The 16,501-nt window shown below is 45.1% G+C and overlaps 17 protein-coding genes and 1 non-coding gene across 18 annotated transcripts, besides 2 other annotated features; 11 read left to right on the forward strand and 7 right to left on the reverse strand.

Annotated features, from left to right (window-relative positions):
* Positions 1 to 100: 100 nt before the first annotated feature.
* Positions 101 to 1,024, reverse strand: ECU06_1290 (uncharacterized protein; the record flags this gene model as incomplete). The annotated part of the gene is made up of 1 exon (NM_001041507.1): positions 101 to 1,024. One exon carries the CDS (start codon positions 1,022 to 1,024, stop codon positions 101 to 103), a length of 924 nt encoding a protein of 307 aa, NP_585885.1.
* A 129-nt stretch (positions 1,025 to 1,153) lies between these two features.
* On the forward strand, positions 1,154 to 1,343 carry ECU06_1295. The gene has a single exon (NR_183212.1). It is a non-coding gene; the product is annotated as a U2 snRNA (small nuclear RNA).
* A 56-nt stretch (positions 1,344 to 1,399) lies between these two features.
* On the forward strand, positions 1,400 to 2,200 carry ECU06_1300 (uncharacterized protein; the record flags this gene model as incomplete). Its single annotated transcript, NM_001041508.1, has 1 exon — positions 1,400 to 2,200. The coding sequence occupies one exon, from the start codon at positions 1,400 to 1,402 to the stop codon at positions 2,198 to 2,200; it is 801 nt and encodes a 266-aa protein (NP_585886.1).
* Positions 2,201 to 2,272: 72 nt separating this feature from the next.
* Positions 2,273 to 2,380: a sequence feature.
* Positions 2,381 to 2,540: 160 nt separating this feature from the next.
* Positions 2,541 to 3,293, forward strand: ECU06_1310 (uncharacterized protein; the record flags this gene model as incomplete). The annotated part of the gene is made up of 1 exon (NM_001041509.1): positions 2,541 to 3,293. One exon carries the CDS (start codon positions 2,541 to 2,543, stop codon positions 3,291 to 3,293), a length of 753 nt encoding a protein of 250 aa, NP_585887.1.
* A 97-nt stretch (positions 3,294 to 3,390) lies between these two features.
* Positions 3,391 to 3,936, forward strand: ECU06_1320 (uncharacterized protein; the record flags this gene model as incomplete). Its single annotated transcript, NM_001041510.1, has 1 exon — positions 3,391 to 3,936. The coding sequence occupies one exon, from the start codon at positions 3,391 to 3,393 to the stop codon at positions 3,934 to 3,936; it is 546 nt and encodes a 181-aa protein (NP_585888.1).
* A 38-nt stretch (positions 3,937 to 3,974) lies between these two features.
* Positions 3,975 to 4,934, forward strand: ECU06_1330 (uncharacterized protein; the record flags this gene model as incomplete). Its single annotated transcript, NM_001041511.1, has 1 exon — positions 3,975 to 4,934. One exon carries the CDS (start codon positions 3,975 to 3,977, stop codon positions 4,932 to 4,934), a length of 960 nt encoding a protein of 319 aa, NP_585889.1.
* A 182-nt stretch (positions 4,935 to 5,116) lies between these two features.
* Positions 5,117 to 5,653, reverse strand: ECU06_1340 (uncharacterized protein; the record flags this gene model as incomplete). The annotated part of the gene is made up of 1 exon (NM_001041512.1): positions 5,117 to 5,653. One exon carries the CDS (start codon positions 5,651 to 5,653, stop codon positions 5,117 to 5,119), a length of 537 nt encoding a protein of 178 aa, NP_585890.1.
* Positions 5,654 to 5,698: 45 nt separating this feature from the next.
* ECU06_1350 (uncharacterized protein) lies at positions 5,699 to 6,142 on the forward strand (the record flags this gene model as incomplete). Its single annotated transcript, NM_001041513.1, has 1 exon — positions 5,699 to 6,142. One exon carries the CDS (start codon positions 5,699 to 5,701, stop codon positions 6,140 to 6,142), a length of 444 nt encoding a protein of 147 aa, NP_585891.1.
* Positions 6,143 to 6,217: 75 nt separating this feature from the next.
* On the forward strand, positions 6,218 to 7,183 carry ECU06_1360 (uncharacterized protein; the record flags this gene model as incomplete). The annotated part of the gene is made up of 1 exon (NM_001041514.2): positions 6,218 to 7,183. The coding sequence occupies one exon, from the start codon at positions 6,218 to 6,220 to the stop codon at positions 7,181 to 7,183; it is 966 nt and encodes a 321-aa protein (NP_585892.2).
* A 26-nt stretch (positions 7,184 to 7,209) lies between these two features.
* Positions 7,210 to 7,773, reverse strand: ECU06_1370 (uncharacterized protein; the record flags this gene model as incomplete). Its single annotated transcript, NM_001041515.1, has 1 exon — positions 7,210 to 7,773. One exon carries the CDS (start codon positions 7,771 to 7,773, stop codon positions 7,210 to 7,212), a length of 564 nt encoding a protein of 187 aa, NP_585893.1.
* Positions 7,774 to 7,817: 44 nt separating this feature from the next.
* On the reverse strand, positions 7,818 to 8,348 carry ECU06_1380 (ferritin; the record flags this gene model as incomplete). The annotated part of the gene is made up of 1 exon (NM_001041516.1): positions 7,818 to 8,348. One exon carries the CDS (start codon positions 8,346 to 8,348, stop codon positions 7,818 to 7,820), a length of 531 nt encoding a protein of 176 aa, NP_585894.1.
* A 113-nt stretch (positions 8,349 to 8,461) lies between these two features.
* Positions 8,462 to 10,408, forward strand: ECU06_1390 (uncharacterized protein; the record flags this gene model as incomplete). Its single annotated transcript, NM_001041517.1, has 1 exon — positions 8,462 to 10,408. One exon carries the CDS (start codon positions 8,462 to 8,464, stop codon positions 10,406 to 10,408), a length of 1,947 nt encoding a protein of 648 aa, NP_585895.1.
* Positions 10,409 to 10,448: 40 nt separating this feature from the next.
* Positions 10,449 to 10,562: a sequence feature.
* A 50-nt stretch (positions 10,563 to 10,612) lies between these two features.
* ECU06_1400 (uncharacterized protein) lies at positions 10,613 to 11,746 on the forward strand (the record flags this gene model as incomplete). Its single annotated transcript, NM_001041518.1, has 1 exon — positions 10,613 to 11,746. One exon carries the CDS (start codon positions 10,613 to 10,615, stop codon positions 11,744 to 11,746), a length of 1,134 nt encoding a protein of 377 aa, NP_585896.1.
* A 146-nt stretch (positions 11,747 to 11,892) lies between these two features.
* ECU06_1405 (uncharacterized protein) lies at positions 11,893 to 12,126 on the reverse strand (the record flags this gene model as incomplete). Its single annotated transcript, NM_001415165.1, has 1 exon — positions 11,893 to 12,126. The coding sequence occupies one exon, from the start codon at positions 12,124 to 12,126 to the stop codon at positions 11,893 to 11,895; it is 234 nt and encodes a 77-aa protein (NP_001402506.1).
* Positions 12,127 to 12,251: 125 nt separating this feature from the next.
* On the forward strand, positions 12,252 to 12,779 carry ECU06_1410 (uncharacterized protein; the record flags this gene model as incomplete). Its single annotated transcript, NM_001041519.1, has 1 exon — positions 12,252 to 12,779. One exon carries the CDS (start codon positions 12,252 to 12,254, stop codon positions 12,777 to 12,779), a length of 528 nt encoding a protein of 175 aa, NP_585897.1.
* A 133-nt stretch (positions 12,780 to 12,912) lies between these two features.
* ECU06_1420i (SPX domain-containing vacuolar polyphosphate accumulation protein) lies at positions 12,913 to 14,748 on the forward strand (the record flags this gene model as incomplete). Its single annotated transcript, NM_001041520.1, has 1 exon — positions 12,913 to 14,748. One exon carries the CDS (start codon positions 12,913 to 12,915, stop codon positions 14,746 to 14,748), a length of 1,836 nt encoding a protein of 611 aa, NP_585898.1.
* A 70-nt stretch (positions 14,749 to 14,818) lies between these two features.
* Positions 14,819 to 15,034, reverse strand: ECU06_1425 (uncharacterized protein; the record flags this gene model as incomplete). The annotated part of the gene is made up of 1 exon (NM_001415167.1): positions 14,819 to 15,034. One exon carries the CDS (start codon positions 15,032 to 15,034, stop codon positions 14,819 to 14,821), a length of 216 nt encoding a protein of 71 aa, NP_001402507.1.
* A 22-nt stretch (positions 15,035 to 15,056) lies between these two features.
* On the reverse strand, positions 15,057 to 16,448 carry ECU06_1430 (uncharacterized protein; the record flags this gene model as incomplete). Its single annotated transcript, NM_001041521.1, has 1 exon — positions 15,057 to 16,448. The coding sequence occupies one exon, from the start codon at positions 16,446 to 16,448 to the stop codon at positions 15,057 to 15,059; it is 1,392 nt and encodes a 463-aa protein (NP_585899.1).
* Positions 16,449 to 16,501: the final 53 nt, after the last annotated feature.

Below are 16,501 nucleotides of genomic sequence, written 5' to 3' on the forward strand. Positions count from 1 at the left end.
CCTTATGCCGCGTGTTTTTTAAGCACTAGACTTGCTTTAAATCCTGGGAAGACTCTGCACAAAACTTTATTAGTAAACACAATACGTCTATCGGGATGTTCTAGTGTGGAGAAAGAGGCTTCCTGCTGAAATTGTATATTAGTATTCCTGCAATGCTTATGGTCAGCCCAACATAGTTCAGGTTACTCAAAGCGATATCCTTTGTTATTATTGCATACGAAATAATAATGAGCTCCTTGACAATCCCTGCAATACTCAGAAACACAACGCCTGTTTCTGAAACGAGCGTAAACTCTGCACACAGGAGCATAAACGATAGAGCCCCACAGAGCGAGATATACCCAAAGTTCCTCAGGGCTGCATCGAATGTGTTGAAGAACCTGGACGTGACTATCTCCATAAGGCCCTCAACGTGTAGGGAGATTAGAAGAAGGAGGAATGATATGGGAAGGCAGAGATCCCTCATCGTGACAAAAACCCCCTCTTTTTGCACATCCTGGTTCCTAACAAGATACTGGACAAACGCCCATCTGAACCCGGCCATGAGCGAGGCTACGGAGATGGTTCCAAACCCGATGATGTCGAAGCTTGTGTTCTTTATCGACGTAAGAAACACACCCACGCCTATGGTGAATATTGTCAGAAAAAATGTTATCGACGGCTTTTCGATTCCAAGTGCAAACCCGAACAGAAGGATGAACACCGGAGAAGAGGATTTCACCATTGTGTAAAATGCAAGGGTTGTGAACCTCAGAGATATGGACGAAAGCCCTATGTCTGTTGCACCTGCGAGTGCACATGGAAGCGAGGGCCCGAAATAGTTGGGCTTTGGAGCCTTTTCCTTCTGAAGTCTTAGAACTGTGGATGCACCAAAAAAGTGAATCAGGTTCTGCATGGACGCCTTGAACAGGGGAAAACTGAAATTATATGTCCTTTTGGAGAGCAAAAACGAGGTCAGATATCCCAGGCTTAGTGACAGAGCATAGTACATAAGTACCAATCCCAGCACCCTAATTCTGTTCATGCTTCTTTGAATGTATTTTGTTTTGGACAAGCTTTTCTTCACAGTGTTTCAAAGCTTCCTCCAATCGCATCGTCTGTGCAGAACCAATAAATTCCATTCGTATAAATATGTTTTTTTTCCCGAGCCCCACCTCTCAAGCCAATCGGCTTTGATCAAGTGTAGTATCTGTTCTTGCCAGTGTAAGAACTGGCATTATCCGTCAGGATAAACTCACGAATTTTTGGGCGGCGAGATGAGGCAGCGGAGCTTGAGCGCTTGCGTTTCGGTTGCTCTGCCAGAGGCTCGCGGGCTCCCGGGCTGTAGATCCCACGGGGAGCAGTTTTGTTGTAATGTCTATTCTATTTCTTTTCGGCTGTATCCCTTGAGCTCCAAGTCATGAAGTATGCAGAGGTTATTATAGGACCTCCCAGCAGCGGGAAGTCTACCTATGTCATGAGCAAGAAGGCGGTGCTTTCGCACAGAAACCCATACACTGTGAATCTTGATCCGGGAAACTGCAATGATGGCCAGTTCGACTATTCGATATGCTCGATTTCGTCGTCCCTGAAGTACCAGGAGAAGCATGGGGTTGGGCCCAACATGTCTGCAAAGTGTGTTCTTGAGGAGTTCGCTGCAGGGATCGACGAGTTCTTCCGAGAGAACATCGAGAACACAGACCACTATGTCCTGTTCGACTTTCCAGGACAAGTGGAGTTCTTCATGTCCAGCGACATCCCCAACGGCATCCTTAGATATCTCCGGAGCAATGGATACTCGGTTGTTGTTGTCAACCTCACTGATCTAGTCTTCTTCTCAAATGACCATTCTTTGCTTTCGTCATATCTGGTTTCCACGCTGTGCCTTTGCCTTCTTGAGTCGGCCCAAGTCAATGTAATCAGCAAGTGCGACAACTGGAAGAAGCTTGAGATGAAGCATTCTTTAGAAGAAATTGCATCACTCGAGTGCCTAGAAGATGTGCAAAAGAAGGGAAAGCTACACGAAGAGATGGTTTTGTTTATTCAAAGCCAGGGACTGTTGTCATATGAGGTTCTGGACTACGACAATACAGACTCTGTCTTGAATCTTCAGATCACCATAGACAGGGCAAGCGGGCTGTTTTTCGAGGATGACTACTTTGCAGTGGAAAAGATAACGAACATTGTCTCAAGGGATGAGGTGCTCTCAAGGTACAGGTAGAGATAGTAAAGTTTATTTATATGTGGTGATTTTTCGTCCGCAATATTTGAAAATCGGGAAGCAGAAGCCCCTCTCCAAAGCTACGGAGTAAGGACGATTCCCATCTCTGCCATTTGGAGGCACAAAAAGAGCTCCAAGGAAACATGGGCCTGATGGTCTCATGTGCCATGGAGTCATACATTTTTATTTACAGTCTTCTATTGCACAAGCCACTTATCCAACAGTGCCGCGATCAATAATCCATGTGCTTCGCTGGGTATTTATTTGCCATGCAAAAGGGGAAGAAAAGGCTAATTGGTAACGGACAAGGAGATATAACATCAACCAAAGAGCCACATCCATGGAGAGCGTACCACATGATGACAGCCTAGGGACCGAAGAGATGCAAGATACCGTCGATGTCTCCATCACGATGCCCAGGCAGACGACAGAGGACTCTAGATTTTGTAAGATTTGCTATTCACTAACAAACCCAATAGACATGAGAGACGATCTGATCTCCCCTTGTGACTGCAAGGGATCCATCGGCCTTGTCCACGGGGTGTGCCTAAATATGTGGAGGTACCGGGGAAAAAGAATAAGGGATATAAGAAAGTGCGAGCAATGCTCTTCGTTCTACAGGCTGGACAACGAGATAGTTCCCCACAGGATTGTTGTCTCGCTTATAACTGTCGGAGTCTTGCTAATGGTATACCTGGTGTTGACCATCTTGTTTAAGTCGTTGGTTAATGCATTCATCATAATAATAAGAGACTTCTTCTTTTCAGACATTCATAGGCTGGTGGACCTTGAGACTGGAAGAGGCCTTGAGTATGTTTTCCTCCATAAGCAGCCCCCTGTAGAGTACAGGCTTGTTGAAACAAACGGCTTCATATATCTCTTTATCATGATTCTGTTCTACCAGATCTTCTCAGGAACGAGCTTCTTTTCGATATTCAACTATATGTTTACATTTTGGAGGCTGAACCAATTTGACTTTCCAGTAGACAAGATTCTGTTTGGATTCATGTCCGTGTACTACATGAGAAGGGCGTATAACGATGCCTACAGCAGAATTGACTCAGGGCTCATCTTCTTCTTGAACTACAAGTAGATAGGGATGGCATTGTGGCTCTGATGCTCTACCTCAATTAAACCAAATATTATTCAAGTTTCCGGTGGAACCATCTAGATGACACGTTATATCCCTAATGTTTGTGTTGATTGAGCTCTTGTATTTTGCTCTGCTGCCTGTGACAACCATACTTTCGCATACGTTCATGAACAGCCTGACAAGGCACGGACGCATACCAAAGGGGATGTCGAAGAACAACTATCAATACTTCTACATTTATGGATTGATTCTGTCGGCTCTTCTGCCGGTCAGAAACATTTATCCTGTCCATCTTGGACGCAGATTCATAGAAACCAAGATCTTCAAATACTCTGTCAGAAGCAGGATGAGTCCTCTGCACCTGATCCACGGCCTTGTGTACTACACATTCATCTGCATACACCTCAGAGACAGAGCCATTAGCAACAAAGCTGTCTTTATGCTTCTAAACGCCCTTCAGTCTGTTTCCCACTATTGTGTTTTTGCTCGAAAGACGTTTGCATACAGCCATTATGCCGCTGAGGTGATGATATACACATTCATTTATTGGGAGGTTCGGACGATTCAGATGCTTTGTAATCTCCTGTACGTCTTGTCGTTTGTGTTTTCGTCTGTCAGAAACCGGAGGGTCTGCAAGAGATAGTCCGTCTGGATATTTTTTGGGGAACAGGCATCCCTACGATGGACTTCACCCTTCTCGATGAAAGGCTGAAGGGAAAGACCGAAGTAGGTCTGCTATCCACCGAGGAGTGTAATCACATGATCAAGCCTGTTTACGACTACATAAAGGCAAACCATCCACACATAGATACGTTTCTGCTCCATGGAGAGGGGATGCTTTGTCCCTTGAAAGCCAAAGGCTTCGAGTTCTTTGTCCTTCTGGGGATATACTGCCCTCTCCACCCCTTCGAGGACTTTGTGGGCATAACCGCCCAGCTGCCCGAAGAGGACATGGACAGACTAAAGAAGGAGGAGAGAACCATAGTCTATGACTCAGGCTACGGTGGACATCATGTGATGAAGGAGGAGATGCATGGTAGGGATGTCCTTGTGGTGACCAAGAACCAAATGTTCTACGACTACTATTTCTACAAGTACAATGCAGAGTCTTTCTACAAGTTGAAGAGCCGGGACAGAATGCAATACCTTGGATCCAAGTGTAACAAAGGAAGAAAGATTCGAGACCTTCAGATATTTGCAATAATATTTACATCGAGAGCATATGAGGAACTGGCAAAGTCAATAAGGAAGGCACTCATTTCTAGACGAAAAAATGCATACCTCTTGTTCCTGAAAGATCTTTCATACGAGAGGATGATAACCATAGAGGGAACGGAATGCATTGTGGTTGTGGACTGTCCCTTTTTTGAGTGTTCTCTTGAACTACACATCCCCGTCGTGACGCCCTTTGAAGTTGAATATGCATTGTCTGGAGAGTGGAAAGAATTTGATAAAAACTCGTTCTCTGTCCAGGACATGGCTGCAAGTGGTTGCACGGATCTTGATGCAATTGACAGAGTTGGGAGGATCTTGCTGAGGTCTGATGGGCAAAGTGTTCCTTTTTCCTATGGAGAGGAGGATATGGATATCCATGTTGGGCAGAATGGAACCCCATGCAGATATGACTGTGAAGGAGCATAGGGACCCGTTTATTAAATAGGGGTTTTGAACTATATCTTTGGATTGGAGAGCGAGACCCAGGAGGACATGGACTATGGACACTGGCAAGCCATTGTGTTGGCATTTGCAGGGCAAGGAGACGAAAACAGCAAGAGAGGCGGTAGGCGTGTTCAAAGGACAAGACTTAATAAGCAAAGGCCCCATTACCTTTTAATCAAGGACTTAATTGAACGGAGAACATTTACAGTTATCGTTGATGGCACAGACTCCTTGCTGCTCTTGACTCCTTTCTTGCTCGGAGTCTTCCTAGGTCTGGCCATGAAGACCAGATACCTAACACCAAAATATGTCAAGTCAAGTGCCAGCAGCCCAACAATTATGGATATTATTATCACGTAGAGATTGTTCCTAAAGTTTTCTTTACTTCCGACATAGAGGTACGGGTTTGCAAGTATAAAATCGTATGTAGATTTTTTGTTCTTTAGAATGTTATAGGCCTCTGTTAGGAGAGCAACAGCGTCCTCTCTCTTCTCAATCCCGGGAATCGGTGTTGGGCGCTTCATCATCCTCTGGTACAATTTCTTTATGGCGTCAATGGACGTGCTTTCTGGAACCCCAAAAACCTCGTAGAAAGTGCTATACCCGGTCTTTTCATGGAGCCTTCTGATCGCCATAAGTGTTGAGTTCAGGTCTTCTGGAATTGCCATCACGAGTGCTACAAAGAGAAGAAGACATTTCATCTGGGGTACAAACAAAAATCAAGGAATTTGCCAGGGGCCCTTAAAATGCCTGGAATAATCTATGAGGGCAAAGGAACAAACATGGAGTATGCAGATGTGTTTGATAGTCTGGTGGGAGACCTAAAGGACGACGTTCTATCGCTGCAGCTTACAAACTTCGACGATGTAAACCATTCATACAAGTCCGATGGAAAGTGCTCCATGAGTGTGAAGGACTTTGATGGTTATGCAGAGAATATGCCAGTGAAAAATGTCGAATACAATGGCCAGAAGTACATCTTCATGAGGTCTATCAGCGATGATGCACAGCCGTCGCAGGTATTCATCAGCGTGGATGGAGACGAAAGAGGGCGCAAAAGAGGAATGCTAATAACGTCTTTCTGTGGGATTCTCAGAATGATTTCCACCTTCGACTATCAGATTGCTAACAGCGTGACGGCTAAAATCTTTAAGGTCCTTGGCGAATACTCCTGTGAAGAGGAAGAGTAAAGGAAGAGCACCGTAGAGCCTATCATGATTAAATCCATGATATTTATATGCCCATTAATTCTCTGTTCTTGTCGTATGAGGATAACGTCGTTCAACGTCAACGGCATCCGCTCTTTCAGCAAGTATGTGATGAAAAGCTGCAGATTGAGATTCAACGAGTATGTGAAGAACATCCTTAGGGCTGATATTCTATGTGTCCAGGAGACCAGGGGGAGGGAGGGCGCATTGGGGGAGTTCCATTCACTCCGAGACTACATCACATTTACAAACACCAACAAAACGAACAGCAGCAGATCTGGTGTCTCAACAATGGTGTCCAAGAAACTGTATTGCAGAGGAGTTCTTGATTCACCATTTGCAGAGGATGGAAGGTCACTGTTAACTGACCATGGAGAGTTCAAGGTCCTGAACCTGTACTTTCCCTTTTTCGATGAGAGTTCTGAGAGGGACAAGTCTGAAGTGATTGGGTTCTATGATGCGATTGGGGAGTTTATCAGGGGCCACGATAACATAATTATGTGCGGGGATTTCAATGCAGTCTATTCGATCATCGACCACTACCAGTTCTATAGCGAGCTCTTGCGCATACAACGCAAGGACAGGCCAGGCCTAGAAGAAGGGGCTAAGGAAAGAAGACGGGCCCGGAAATCTCCGACCAGGCTCGAGCTGCCCTATGAGTTCTATGCAGAGGATGCACTAGAGAGCTATCTTCTTGAGACGGAGCAAAGAAAATGGCTGAGGAGTTTAATTGATGGCGGGGAATACATAGATGCCTATAGAGCTTTATGCAAGAGACCCGAGTCGTACACATGCTGGAATACAATGCTCAACCTGCGTCCCCGCAATCTGGGTACAAGAATAGATTACATTCTCATTCCGGCTAGGTTTCTGAACAGGCTCAAGGACTGTGATATACAACCGGAAATCCATGGGAGTGACCACTGTCCGGTGTATGCGGAAATAGATTTCGACGTTGTAGACGATGGAAACAACATTCTAAGCAAGAGAAAAAACAACCTGCTTGACTTCTTCGGATTGTGATGTAAGCTGTGGCACGGTCCCATTTTTCAAACGACTTTCATTATGTTTACTCCAGCTATGTTCAAATGGTTTCCATTGATCTTCCACAGGGAACATTTGGACAGCAGAATAATGGTTCCCACTTTCAATCCGAACTCGTCGACAGCGCTTAGAGGACAAGACCCACATATCGACCCACTCTCGTCTACAAGCTCTAGGCAAGCAGTGTCGCTTCCAAAAGCGCTCAGCTTTTTGATGATTCCTGCAAATATTCCCTCAACCTTGTACTTCTTGCTGTCTTTTATCCTCTCTATGTCTATCTCGACCTGACTTTCTTTTTTCACCTGACTCAGCACATCGAAGTCGAGCTTCATGATGTGGAGTGATGCAGGGGCTTGTGAAGAAGTGAGATCGTGGGCATCGCCTGTATCTTTCTTTCCACATAAAGGCACCTCCACCTCTTCCTGATCAAATGGGTCCTGGGGGTCTTCGATGGCTAGATCCCCAGATACTCCGTTATGTGCCCGAGAGCTCTCGTCCTTTGGAATGGAGCCTTCTTTATCCTCTTCTCTTGCTTGGGTGCCTCTGATTTGTGAAATCAGTTCATCCATTCGCGGGATAGCTAAGGGGTGCCTAAGAGAATTTGGCTATATCTTTAATGTTGGCTTATCAGTGATTGGTCAAAGAGGAATAGCCCCACGCCACCGTCCCCACACCTTGCACAGTTGGCGCATAGATCACTAAGCTCCGAAATAGACCTCACCTGCTCGGCGATGAAGTCCTCGAGGAACTGGACGATGGCCCCGTCTCCAGCTTTTCTGGCTATTTCAGAAATGGTCGATATGTTACTGAGCACAGTTTGCTCGAATTCCTTGCAAGCCTTGAGAACGCCGCTCGTCTTTCCGTACTTCTTGATATCTGGCGCCTCGATGGCTCTGAACTCAATATCTAACTCTCTCATATTCATGAAGCCAATAATCTTTTGGGCCTGGGCATTCTCATCAAGGCTTTTCTTCCTGAAGAAGCTGGCCAGTCCCTTAAGGCAGACGTCAGACCTGCTGAAGTGGGCTGCACATGCTGAATAGAAATAGTATGCATTGTATTCGAGCAGCAGCTGAGAGGAGAGAAGCAATCCGGCCTCTACATTCCACTCGTCAGATGAAGCCTGCTTTGTCTTTGGATCCATATGGAAATAAACAAACGCGTTCCTAGGAAGTGTTTAGCACCCAGTGTTTCATATCTGGTCTTCTGCAGTGGCGTTTTGGAGTGGTGGAAATATCGGAGAAAGTAAAAGCCCCGATGAAGCAGAGGTATACTTTTCTCGACATCAGAGCAACGGTTAATGAGCTGAGGCCCAGGCTGAAGGAGAAGTTTATTCAGAATTTCTACACAACATCACAGAGAATCATTTACATAAAGTTTAGCAACAAGGACATTCTTCTTGTTGAGCCCGGGGTTAGGATCCACCTGACGCAGGAGTACGACACGGACATCTCCCATTTCTGCAAGATTCTGCGTAGGAAGGCCCGGAGAGACAAAGTCGTTGACATATATCAATGCGGGTTTGACCGTGTTGTTGTCTTGGAGCTCGGAAGACAGAAGATTGTGTTTGAGTTCTTTTCTGGAGGAAATATCCTGATCGTAGAAGACGGGAAGATAGCAGAAGTATTCCGAGTTGTAAGAAATCTGGATATCGTCAAAGGATCCGAGTATGTGTTCAATAGAGTTGACTTTGACTTTAGCGTTGATGCCTTCATTAAGAACGATCTAAAGGACTTTCTTCCTCTGGACGAGCTTCTGGTCAAGGAAGTCTTGAATGAGCTGAGCTCCAGAATCAAGACCGATGTCATGGACATGAAAAAGTCTGCAGAGAATGGGATTCCAATTAAGCAGGATACCCGGAATGCGTTTGAGGAGTTCATGAAGGGGTTTAGAACAAGGATAGAGGAGATTCAGGGATATGGAGGGGTTATTATGGAAAAAGGCAAGCCGTCGAGCCTGGTTCCCTTTAAGACTGCGGGGGCAAGGGACTTTGAAACATTTAACGAGGCCGCAGAGTTTTACTTCCAGAGCAGAAAGAAGTTTGGAAAGAACGATAGGGAGTCGAAGGTGGATAAGGTTAGGAAAAGGCAGGAGGAGTATGTAAAAGAAATGGAGCAGCAAGGGGAGTTGCTGAGGAGAAAGGCAGAGCTGTTGGAAAGAAACTCGAAGCTTGTCAACAGGATACTGGATATTTTCAAGGTTGTTAAAAAGAATAGAATAAAGTGGACCGACTTTGAGAAGTTCTGGGGGCAGGAGAACAAGAAGGGAAATGAAGTCTCGAAGGCCATTGTAAAGACAGACTTTATGGCTCATAAATGCTGGATAGTTTTAGAAGGCGAGGAGATAGAGATTGATTTTGACAGCTCTCTGTTTAGTAACATAAGCGGGCTTTATCAGAAGAGTAAGAAGCTTGAAGAGAAGATTAGAAGGACCAGGGACAGCCTCGAGGAGGTGCTGAAAAGGATAGCGCCGAAGATTGAAAGTAAGAAGATTACAAGGGCCCCATACTGGTTTGAGAAGTTTCACTTTTTTTTTTCTTCTGACGGAGTACTTGTGATAGGAGGAAAGAATGCACAGCAGAATGAAATTCTTGTCAAGAAGCATCTGGAGCCGGGTGACCTGTACTTCCATAGTGATATGCATGGAAGTTCGAGCATCATTGTCAAAAAGGCTACGCAGAAGACGATAGAGGAAGCCGCATCGATGGCGCTATGCATGTCGAAGTGCTGGGAGGCAAACGTTGTCTCTCCGGTCTGGTATGTTTACGGCGATCAAGTCAGTAAGACGGCGCCTTCTGGAGAGTATTTAAAGAAAGGATCTTTTATGATAACGGGAAAGAAAAACTATGTGGAGTGCCACAGGATTGAATATGGGCTAGGATTGCTGTTCAGGGTTTCCGAGGACATTGAAGAGCAGCTGGAGGGGATGAAGATTGATGAGAAGGAGAGGCACAAGTTTGTCAGCGATCCAGAGGGGATGGAGATAGTTCATTCGATGCCTGTGTGCGGGCCTTGGAGTGTTATATCAGCATACAAATACAAGGTTCGGCTTGTACCTGGCAGGGAGAAGAAAGGCAAGCTGGTACAGGAGATATCGAAAAGATTTGCTGGGCAGGCTCCAGATAGTGAGAAAAGCTATGTAAGAAGCATATCTGTGGAAGAATACATAAACGTTCTTTTTGGGAGTACGAGGATAGGGAAGTGACATCTATTAAAGGCTATAAAGAATGTTTTTGAATGCCCCTGTAAAGCAGAAGAAAGGATGGAGTTAGTACAAAGTCCTCCAAAGCTTTTAAATCAACACCGAGGACAAAACATTCGCATCTCTAATGGTGTGCGAGTACCTATTCCTTGGGACATTTTTATTGTAATTTTCGTTGTATAAATTTTTTCCTGATGGGTACTGTGAATGGGAGAGCAGGAAGCGAGGAGGAAATGTCTACTGAGAAGAAGAAAGGAGAGCCCAAGGGGGATGACTGGAGTTGCTGGACACAGGATGGAGAAGGATCTGGATGCCAGCAAGGGAGGGCTGGTTGGAAAGTGGCTGGAGAAGCTGAGGGAGCTTGGATTGGATGGCGATGAGAATGCAGCTCTGGAAAAGAAGAGTATAAGGGATGGGCCTGAGGAGCTCAGGGCCGTTAGAAAGGAGAGAGATGAAATGGAAGGGGGCCCTTCAGCTCCTATTGAAGAGAGGAAGGAAAAGATTCGGCAGTTTGGAGGAGTGTCACATCTTGAGTTCAAAGGGCTGAGCCTGAACTTCCATCTATATCTTCCGAAGTCTCTTCAAAAGCTGTCGAGGATATTCCGAGTTTTGGAAACGATTCAACGGTTCAATGCAGCAAGAGGCCTAACGACCATTTTCATAAAGTCCCTGAGATGCATTGAAAATCTTGTCAAGCAGCGTGTGGGAGTTGCAGACATCGAGAGGATGTACTATATAGCACCCGAGCTTTTCAGATTCAAGAAAATAAGCATCCACCACGATGGAAAGGAGGTTGATACTTTTGTCATCTATGTCGATGGGGAGACGAGGGAGTTTAATGAGAGGCTTGAGAAGCATGTCAAGGAATGTCATTCAGAGTTTCTTAGCAGGAATGGGTATGCTCACGATGGAGGGCGATTCCATCCTGGATTTGACTTTGAAGAGGTTCCTCTACCCCGAAAGCCTTTATTCCCAGAAGAGATAAGGGAAGACTGCACAGGAAGAGAGGATTGGGTTCCAAAAAAAAGAAGCGTTGAGATTGAAAAGTCGGCCAAGAAAAGAGCATCCACGATACTAGAAAGAATAAGAGAGAAGGAAAGGCTAAGGAGAGAGGAATTTATGAACAAGTCCAAGGAAGAGGAAGACAATCTGCTTCTGAGCAAGAGAATCAGGTCGCTATTCAGGTCCGAGAACAGACGCGCGATTCCCGTCAACAGGATTGTAGAGTTGTTGAAGATATTTGACGGGATAAACGTAATCAATAGGATCGTGCAATGGGACCCCTCTTTATTTTACATGAAGACTATGAGCGGAGTGGAGTATCTTGTTTCTAAGGAGTGACATGATCTTGAGTAAACATCTAGATTTTCCTTATTTGTGCCAGTCGCTGAGGCCTTGGGTTTATGGTGGTGAGGCCATGCCATCCTACAGGATATTTTAATTTTCTCAAAGGCTCCAAGAGATAACAGAAGCATCCTTTTGGCTCGTTATGTGCCTTTGGGGATCAGCACAGTTGAATGCAAGGCTATTTTGTTCTGGAAAAAAAGCTGGGCTGGGAGCTTCTGTTTTCTGCGGGCAGCTCCAGTGGACCTGCTTCTGCAGTACTCGCACATCCAAAGAGGCTCCTTATTCTTTCTTTTATTTATTCTTAGAGCGAATATCTTTCCTTCTAGCTTTCTCTGGAGAATCCTTGGGACTTCAGGACTGTGGGTGTTTTTCATCGGGGTGACGGTTGAGACTTATTTTAAGCATCTTCTGGGTCTAATTGAACGGCATAGGTTTCTGCAAATGCCATTCCCATTGGACTTGAGTCCAGCGATATATTTTCCACGTGCAGACTGTCCCTATGGCGATATCGCCGGAGGAGATTCTTCACATTGCCTACGAGGAACTGGTTGAGATAGAACCGATGACATCAATACCAGAGCTGCGTCTCTTGGAGAGGACCTATCCTCCTCTGATGCCACTGGACATAGCAAGAATTCCCCTGTATGCAGCCTTGCTCCTGAAGAAGTCGAATATGTGCAAGATAAGGCTTCCTTCGTATCTGCAGCTGGAAAGTCTTAAGATGTCCATGGATGTGGAGATAGAGAAAGCCGATGAGTACTCGTGTATCCATCCATACTTCTTTCCTCTTGCAACAGAGCTTCTGGAAAACTGCTACAACGTCGAGAGCATAGAGGAAAGCAAGATGATTGTGGAGAAGATCAAGGAGATAAGGCTTGCAAAGACGCTCAAGGGCATCAAATGCTTGGATGGGAAGGCCTTGAACATGAACAACATAACGCTATTTGAGTTCAATGAAATTAAGGAGCTTATTCTCGGGTCTGCAGAAGTCGGAAGGAGAATTGAGGATCTGGCAAAAGACCAATAGGGAGGGGTAGATGTATTGCAAACGGGCTAGCGATTGCAAACTCTGTTTCATGGGAAGGTCTACTTGAATCGTCTCATCTGTGATGAAACAAGTTGTAGTACTATATAACTACTTGGGAAGGAATTGGCAACATATGAGATTTCAGAAGTACCTTAAGCGAAATTTATATGCGCCCTACAAGTACAACTACTTAGACTACGAGAATCTAAGAGAGAGGTTCAAAAAGGAGGGGTTTGCCTCCAGCGATGAAGACGAGTTTGTCCGAGAACTGGATGCCAACATAAAGAGAGTCTTTGGGTTTGTTGAGTCTAAGTACTCCGAGTTTGTCCAGAGGTTGAGGACGTTGGAGAAAAAGCCGCCCAAGGAAGCTAGAAGCAAGATAAAGGAGATGACGGAGGAGATGCGCCACTTTGCAGAGTTTATAAGAATCAATGTCATAGGATTCAAGAAGCTCCTAAGGAGACATGACAAACATACAGAGTACAGGCTCCTTCCTTCATATAAGCCGATGCTAAAGGGTAAGATTAAGTCTGTTGAGGATCTTGATGAGCTGATATACAAGGCAAGCCGGATTTCCCTCAAGGCGATAGAGACGAAAAAGAAAAATACCGAAAGCAATTGCATGTTTATACGGATGACTGATAAGTACTGGGTGCACAAGGAGAATGTGGTGCCTGTGAAATTTTATATTACCCAGCATCTTCCAATATATGTTTTTTCGAAGGGCAACGAAGAAAAGAGCCCGTATAGTTCATGGGACAAGAATTCGCATGATACTTGCATATCATCTGTTTACTTCGACAACGTTGCATTTGATCTTTATGGAGAAAGGCTTAAAAAGCTGCACCACTCCGAGGCGATCAGGATAAGATGGTATACCTCGGAAGTTCCGGATGTTGTGTTTGTGGAAAGGAAAAAGCATGAAGATGGATGGACCGGCGAGTCAAGCAAGAAACTGAGGTTTATGATAAATGAGAAGCAGGTTCTCAAGTACATAAATGGAGAGGATGTGTGGGAAGATGTCCGGAGGCTGAACGGAGATGAAGATGTGAGAATGCTGTATGAAGAGGTCCAGTCGTCTATTGTTAACAGAGGGCTCAGGCCCGTTGTCAGAACATTCTACAGGAGAAGTGCATTCCAAATTCCCAATGACTCCAGTGTTAGAGTAAGCCTTGATACTGATCTGTGCATGATAAAGGAATGCAGCGACGCCGAGATAGTCAATCCGACATATCCCATCACGAGATGGAGAAGGAGCGACGTGAACTGCGACTTTCCTTTCAGAAATGTTCCCAAGAGCGAGATAGTCCGTTTTCCACATGCAATACTTGAGATCAAAACACAAAACTTTGACGAGACGAAGCCCAAGTGGATTGAGGAGCTTATCAACGGCCCACTGGTGGAGCATGTACACAAGTTTTCGAAGTACCTGCATGGATGTGCCGTCTTGTATCCATTTATCCAGGACATTCCTTATTGGCTTCCGCAGGTGGCTGTTGACATAAGAAAAGATCCGTTCCACCCAGACGTGGACAAGAAATCCTTTGAGAACACGGTTCTGGTCGATGTTCCTGCCGATAGTGACCCCAGCAACAGTGAAAAGCTTAGTCCAATAGATGTTCATGGAAAAAGAATATCTATTCCTGTTCGTGTGGAGCCAAAGGTGTTCTTTGCTAACGAAAGAACGTTTCTGTCCTGGGTCCAGTTTGCCATCTTCTTGGGAGGGATAGGAAGCGCACTCCTGGGCCTTGGAGATGAAAGGGCCAGCTTCTCGGGGCTGATCCTAATCATTGTAGCAATAATCTTTTCGTTCTACTCCCTGTATCTGTATCTGTGGAGGGCCAGTATGATAAGACAGAGAGACCCTGGGCCGTATGACGACATATACGGGCCTGCCGTTCTTGTTTGTGTGTTCCTGGTTGCAATGGGGCTCTCGGTTTTCTTCAAGTTTCCACTAAAGAGGTTCTGAATAAACAACTTTATTAGCAGCTTGTCAGAACAAGGCTCTGTATCGTGGATATTATATGTTTCTCCTCGCTCTATATAAAGAAATCCATGCTGGAGCTCTTCTGAAGAAACTTCTTAGAATCATTGAGACAGTCAAGAAGCCATTCAAGTGTAAGTCTCTCCTCGACCTTGAGGCCCTCCATCATCTCCTTCAGCTTATTATTATATTCTATTACATGCATGATGTCTTCCTCTAGTTTCCTAAGCTTGTTTTCGAGCTCCTTGTTGATCTCCTCGGTTGACTCCATAGAGAGGGCATCGGAATCTGCTTTATTTGTTGGCAAGGTTTGCATAGTAGGAACTCCGCTTGTCGTCAAACATTCTCTTGAAGTACTCTTCCAGAAACAAGCATATCTTCCGAGTGTCGTCCTTGCTGGTCTCAACATACTTTTCGTAGTACACAACTGCCTCCGTGTACATTTTCATGTTCTTATAGGCATCCCCAATGTACAGATACCCGTCGGCGTCGTTTAGCTCTATGACGTTCTTGAAGCATCCAATGGCATCATCCATCTTGCTTAGGCTCATGTAGCATTGCCCCAGGGTTGTCCAAACAATAGGGTCATTGCTCTTGCACTCCAGAGCCTTCTTTATGAAGAAAAGGGCATATTCATGCATAGTCATTGAAGCATAGGCCTGCCCGATGCTGTACCAGGCGCGGTAGTCCATGGGACACATCTTCAGAGCAGTGTTATAGGAGCTCACAGCCTTTTCCATGCTCTTCATTTCAAGGTACTCATGGCCGATGAGCGTGTGGACTATAGAGGAAGAGGGGTTCAGCTTCACGCTCAGCTTGAAGTATTCAACAGCTTTCTCATGCTCCTTCTTCATGGAGTAGTAGTTTGCTATACAGCACATGGTTTCAGACCTGTACTTGTTTATGTTCAGAGTGTTTTCAGCAAGAAGAACGACCCTGCTGTCGTTTTTGATATACAGGGCGTTTGAATAGAGATCTATATAGTCCAGGTCGTAGTACAGAGAATTTCTCGTAATCTCCTCGAATACCTCAATGCATCCATCAAAGTCTTTTTGGTGGTACAGAACAGCTCCTGCCAGGTTCGGGTATTTCATGTTGATGTAGAGTCCATCAGAAGACTTTCTCCATTTACTTCCACGCCTTTCATCCTCTGATATTGCAGTGGGTCTCCAAGCCTTCTTGATCATCTTTGTGCAGAACAGATGCATGAAGAAGAAGTCACTTAAGCCTCCAACAATACTGATCGATTCGATAATCTCTGGAGTGGCAAGCTCTCCAAGATCCAGATACGCCTCCCAAAACCACGGGTTTATTACAATAACATCCGACAGGATACGATGGTCCTTTTTTATCTTGCCCTCGATGTAAAGCAGGAACTCATCCTTTTCGCATCCGCACCAGTGGATTTCTACAGGTTTGTTGAGATGGATAAGCAGATTTATGTTTCTTATGAAGTTGACTCTCTGGGAGCAACAGGCGCAAAAAACAACCTCTTCTAGATGCTGTAGGCTGGTCTTACAGAGAAGAGAAACATATGCCTTTTTATACTCCTTTATGTTCTGGTATGTAAGTGAAAGGTACTCCTTCGAGGACAATGTTATTGAGACTTCATCGGATGTTATTCCGACCTTCGATAGAAAGTCGACTGTTTTGTGCAAGTTGCGCGTGAGGAACTCGGATATCATCAGGGTGCGCAGCTCTAAAAATTTGTTGCCCGATAAATAGGCCTGAAATTGTT

This window comes from Encephalitozoon cuniculi, chromosome VI (assembly GCF_000091225.2).
Source record: "Encephalitozoon cuniculi GB-M1 chromosome VI, complete sequence".
NCBI classification, from domain to species: domain Eukaryota; kingdom Fungi; phylum Microsporidia; family Unikaryonidae; genus Encephalitozoon; species Encephalitozoon cuniculi.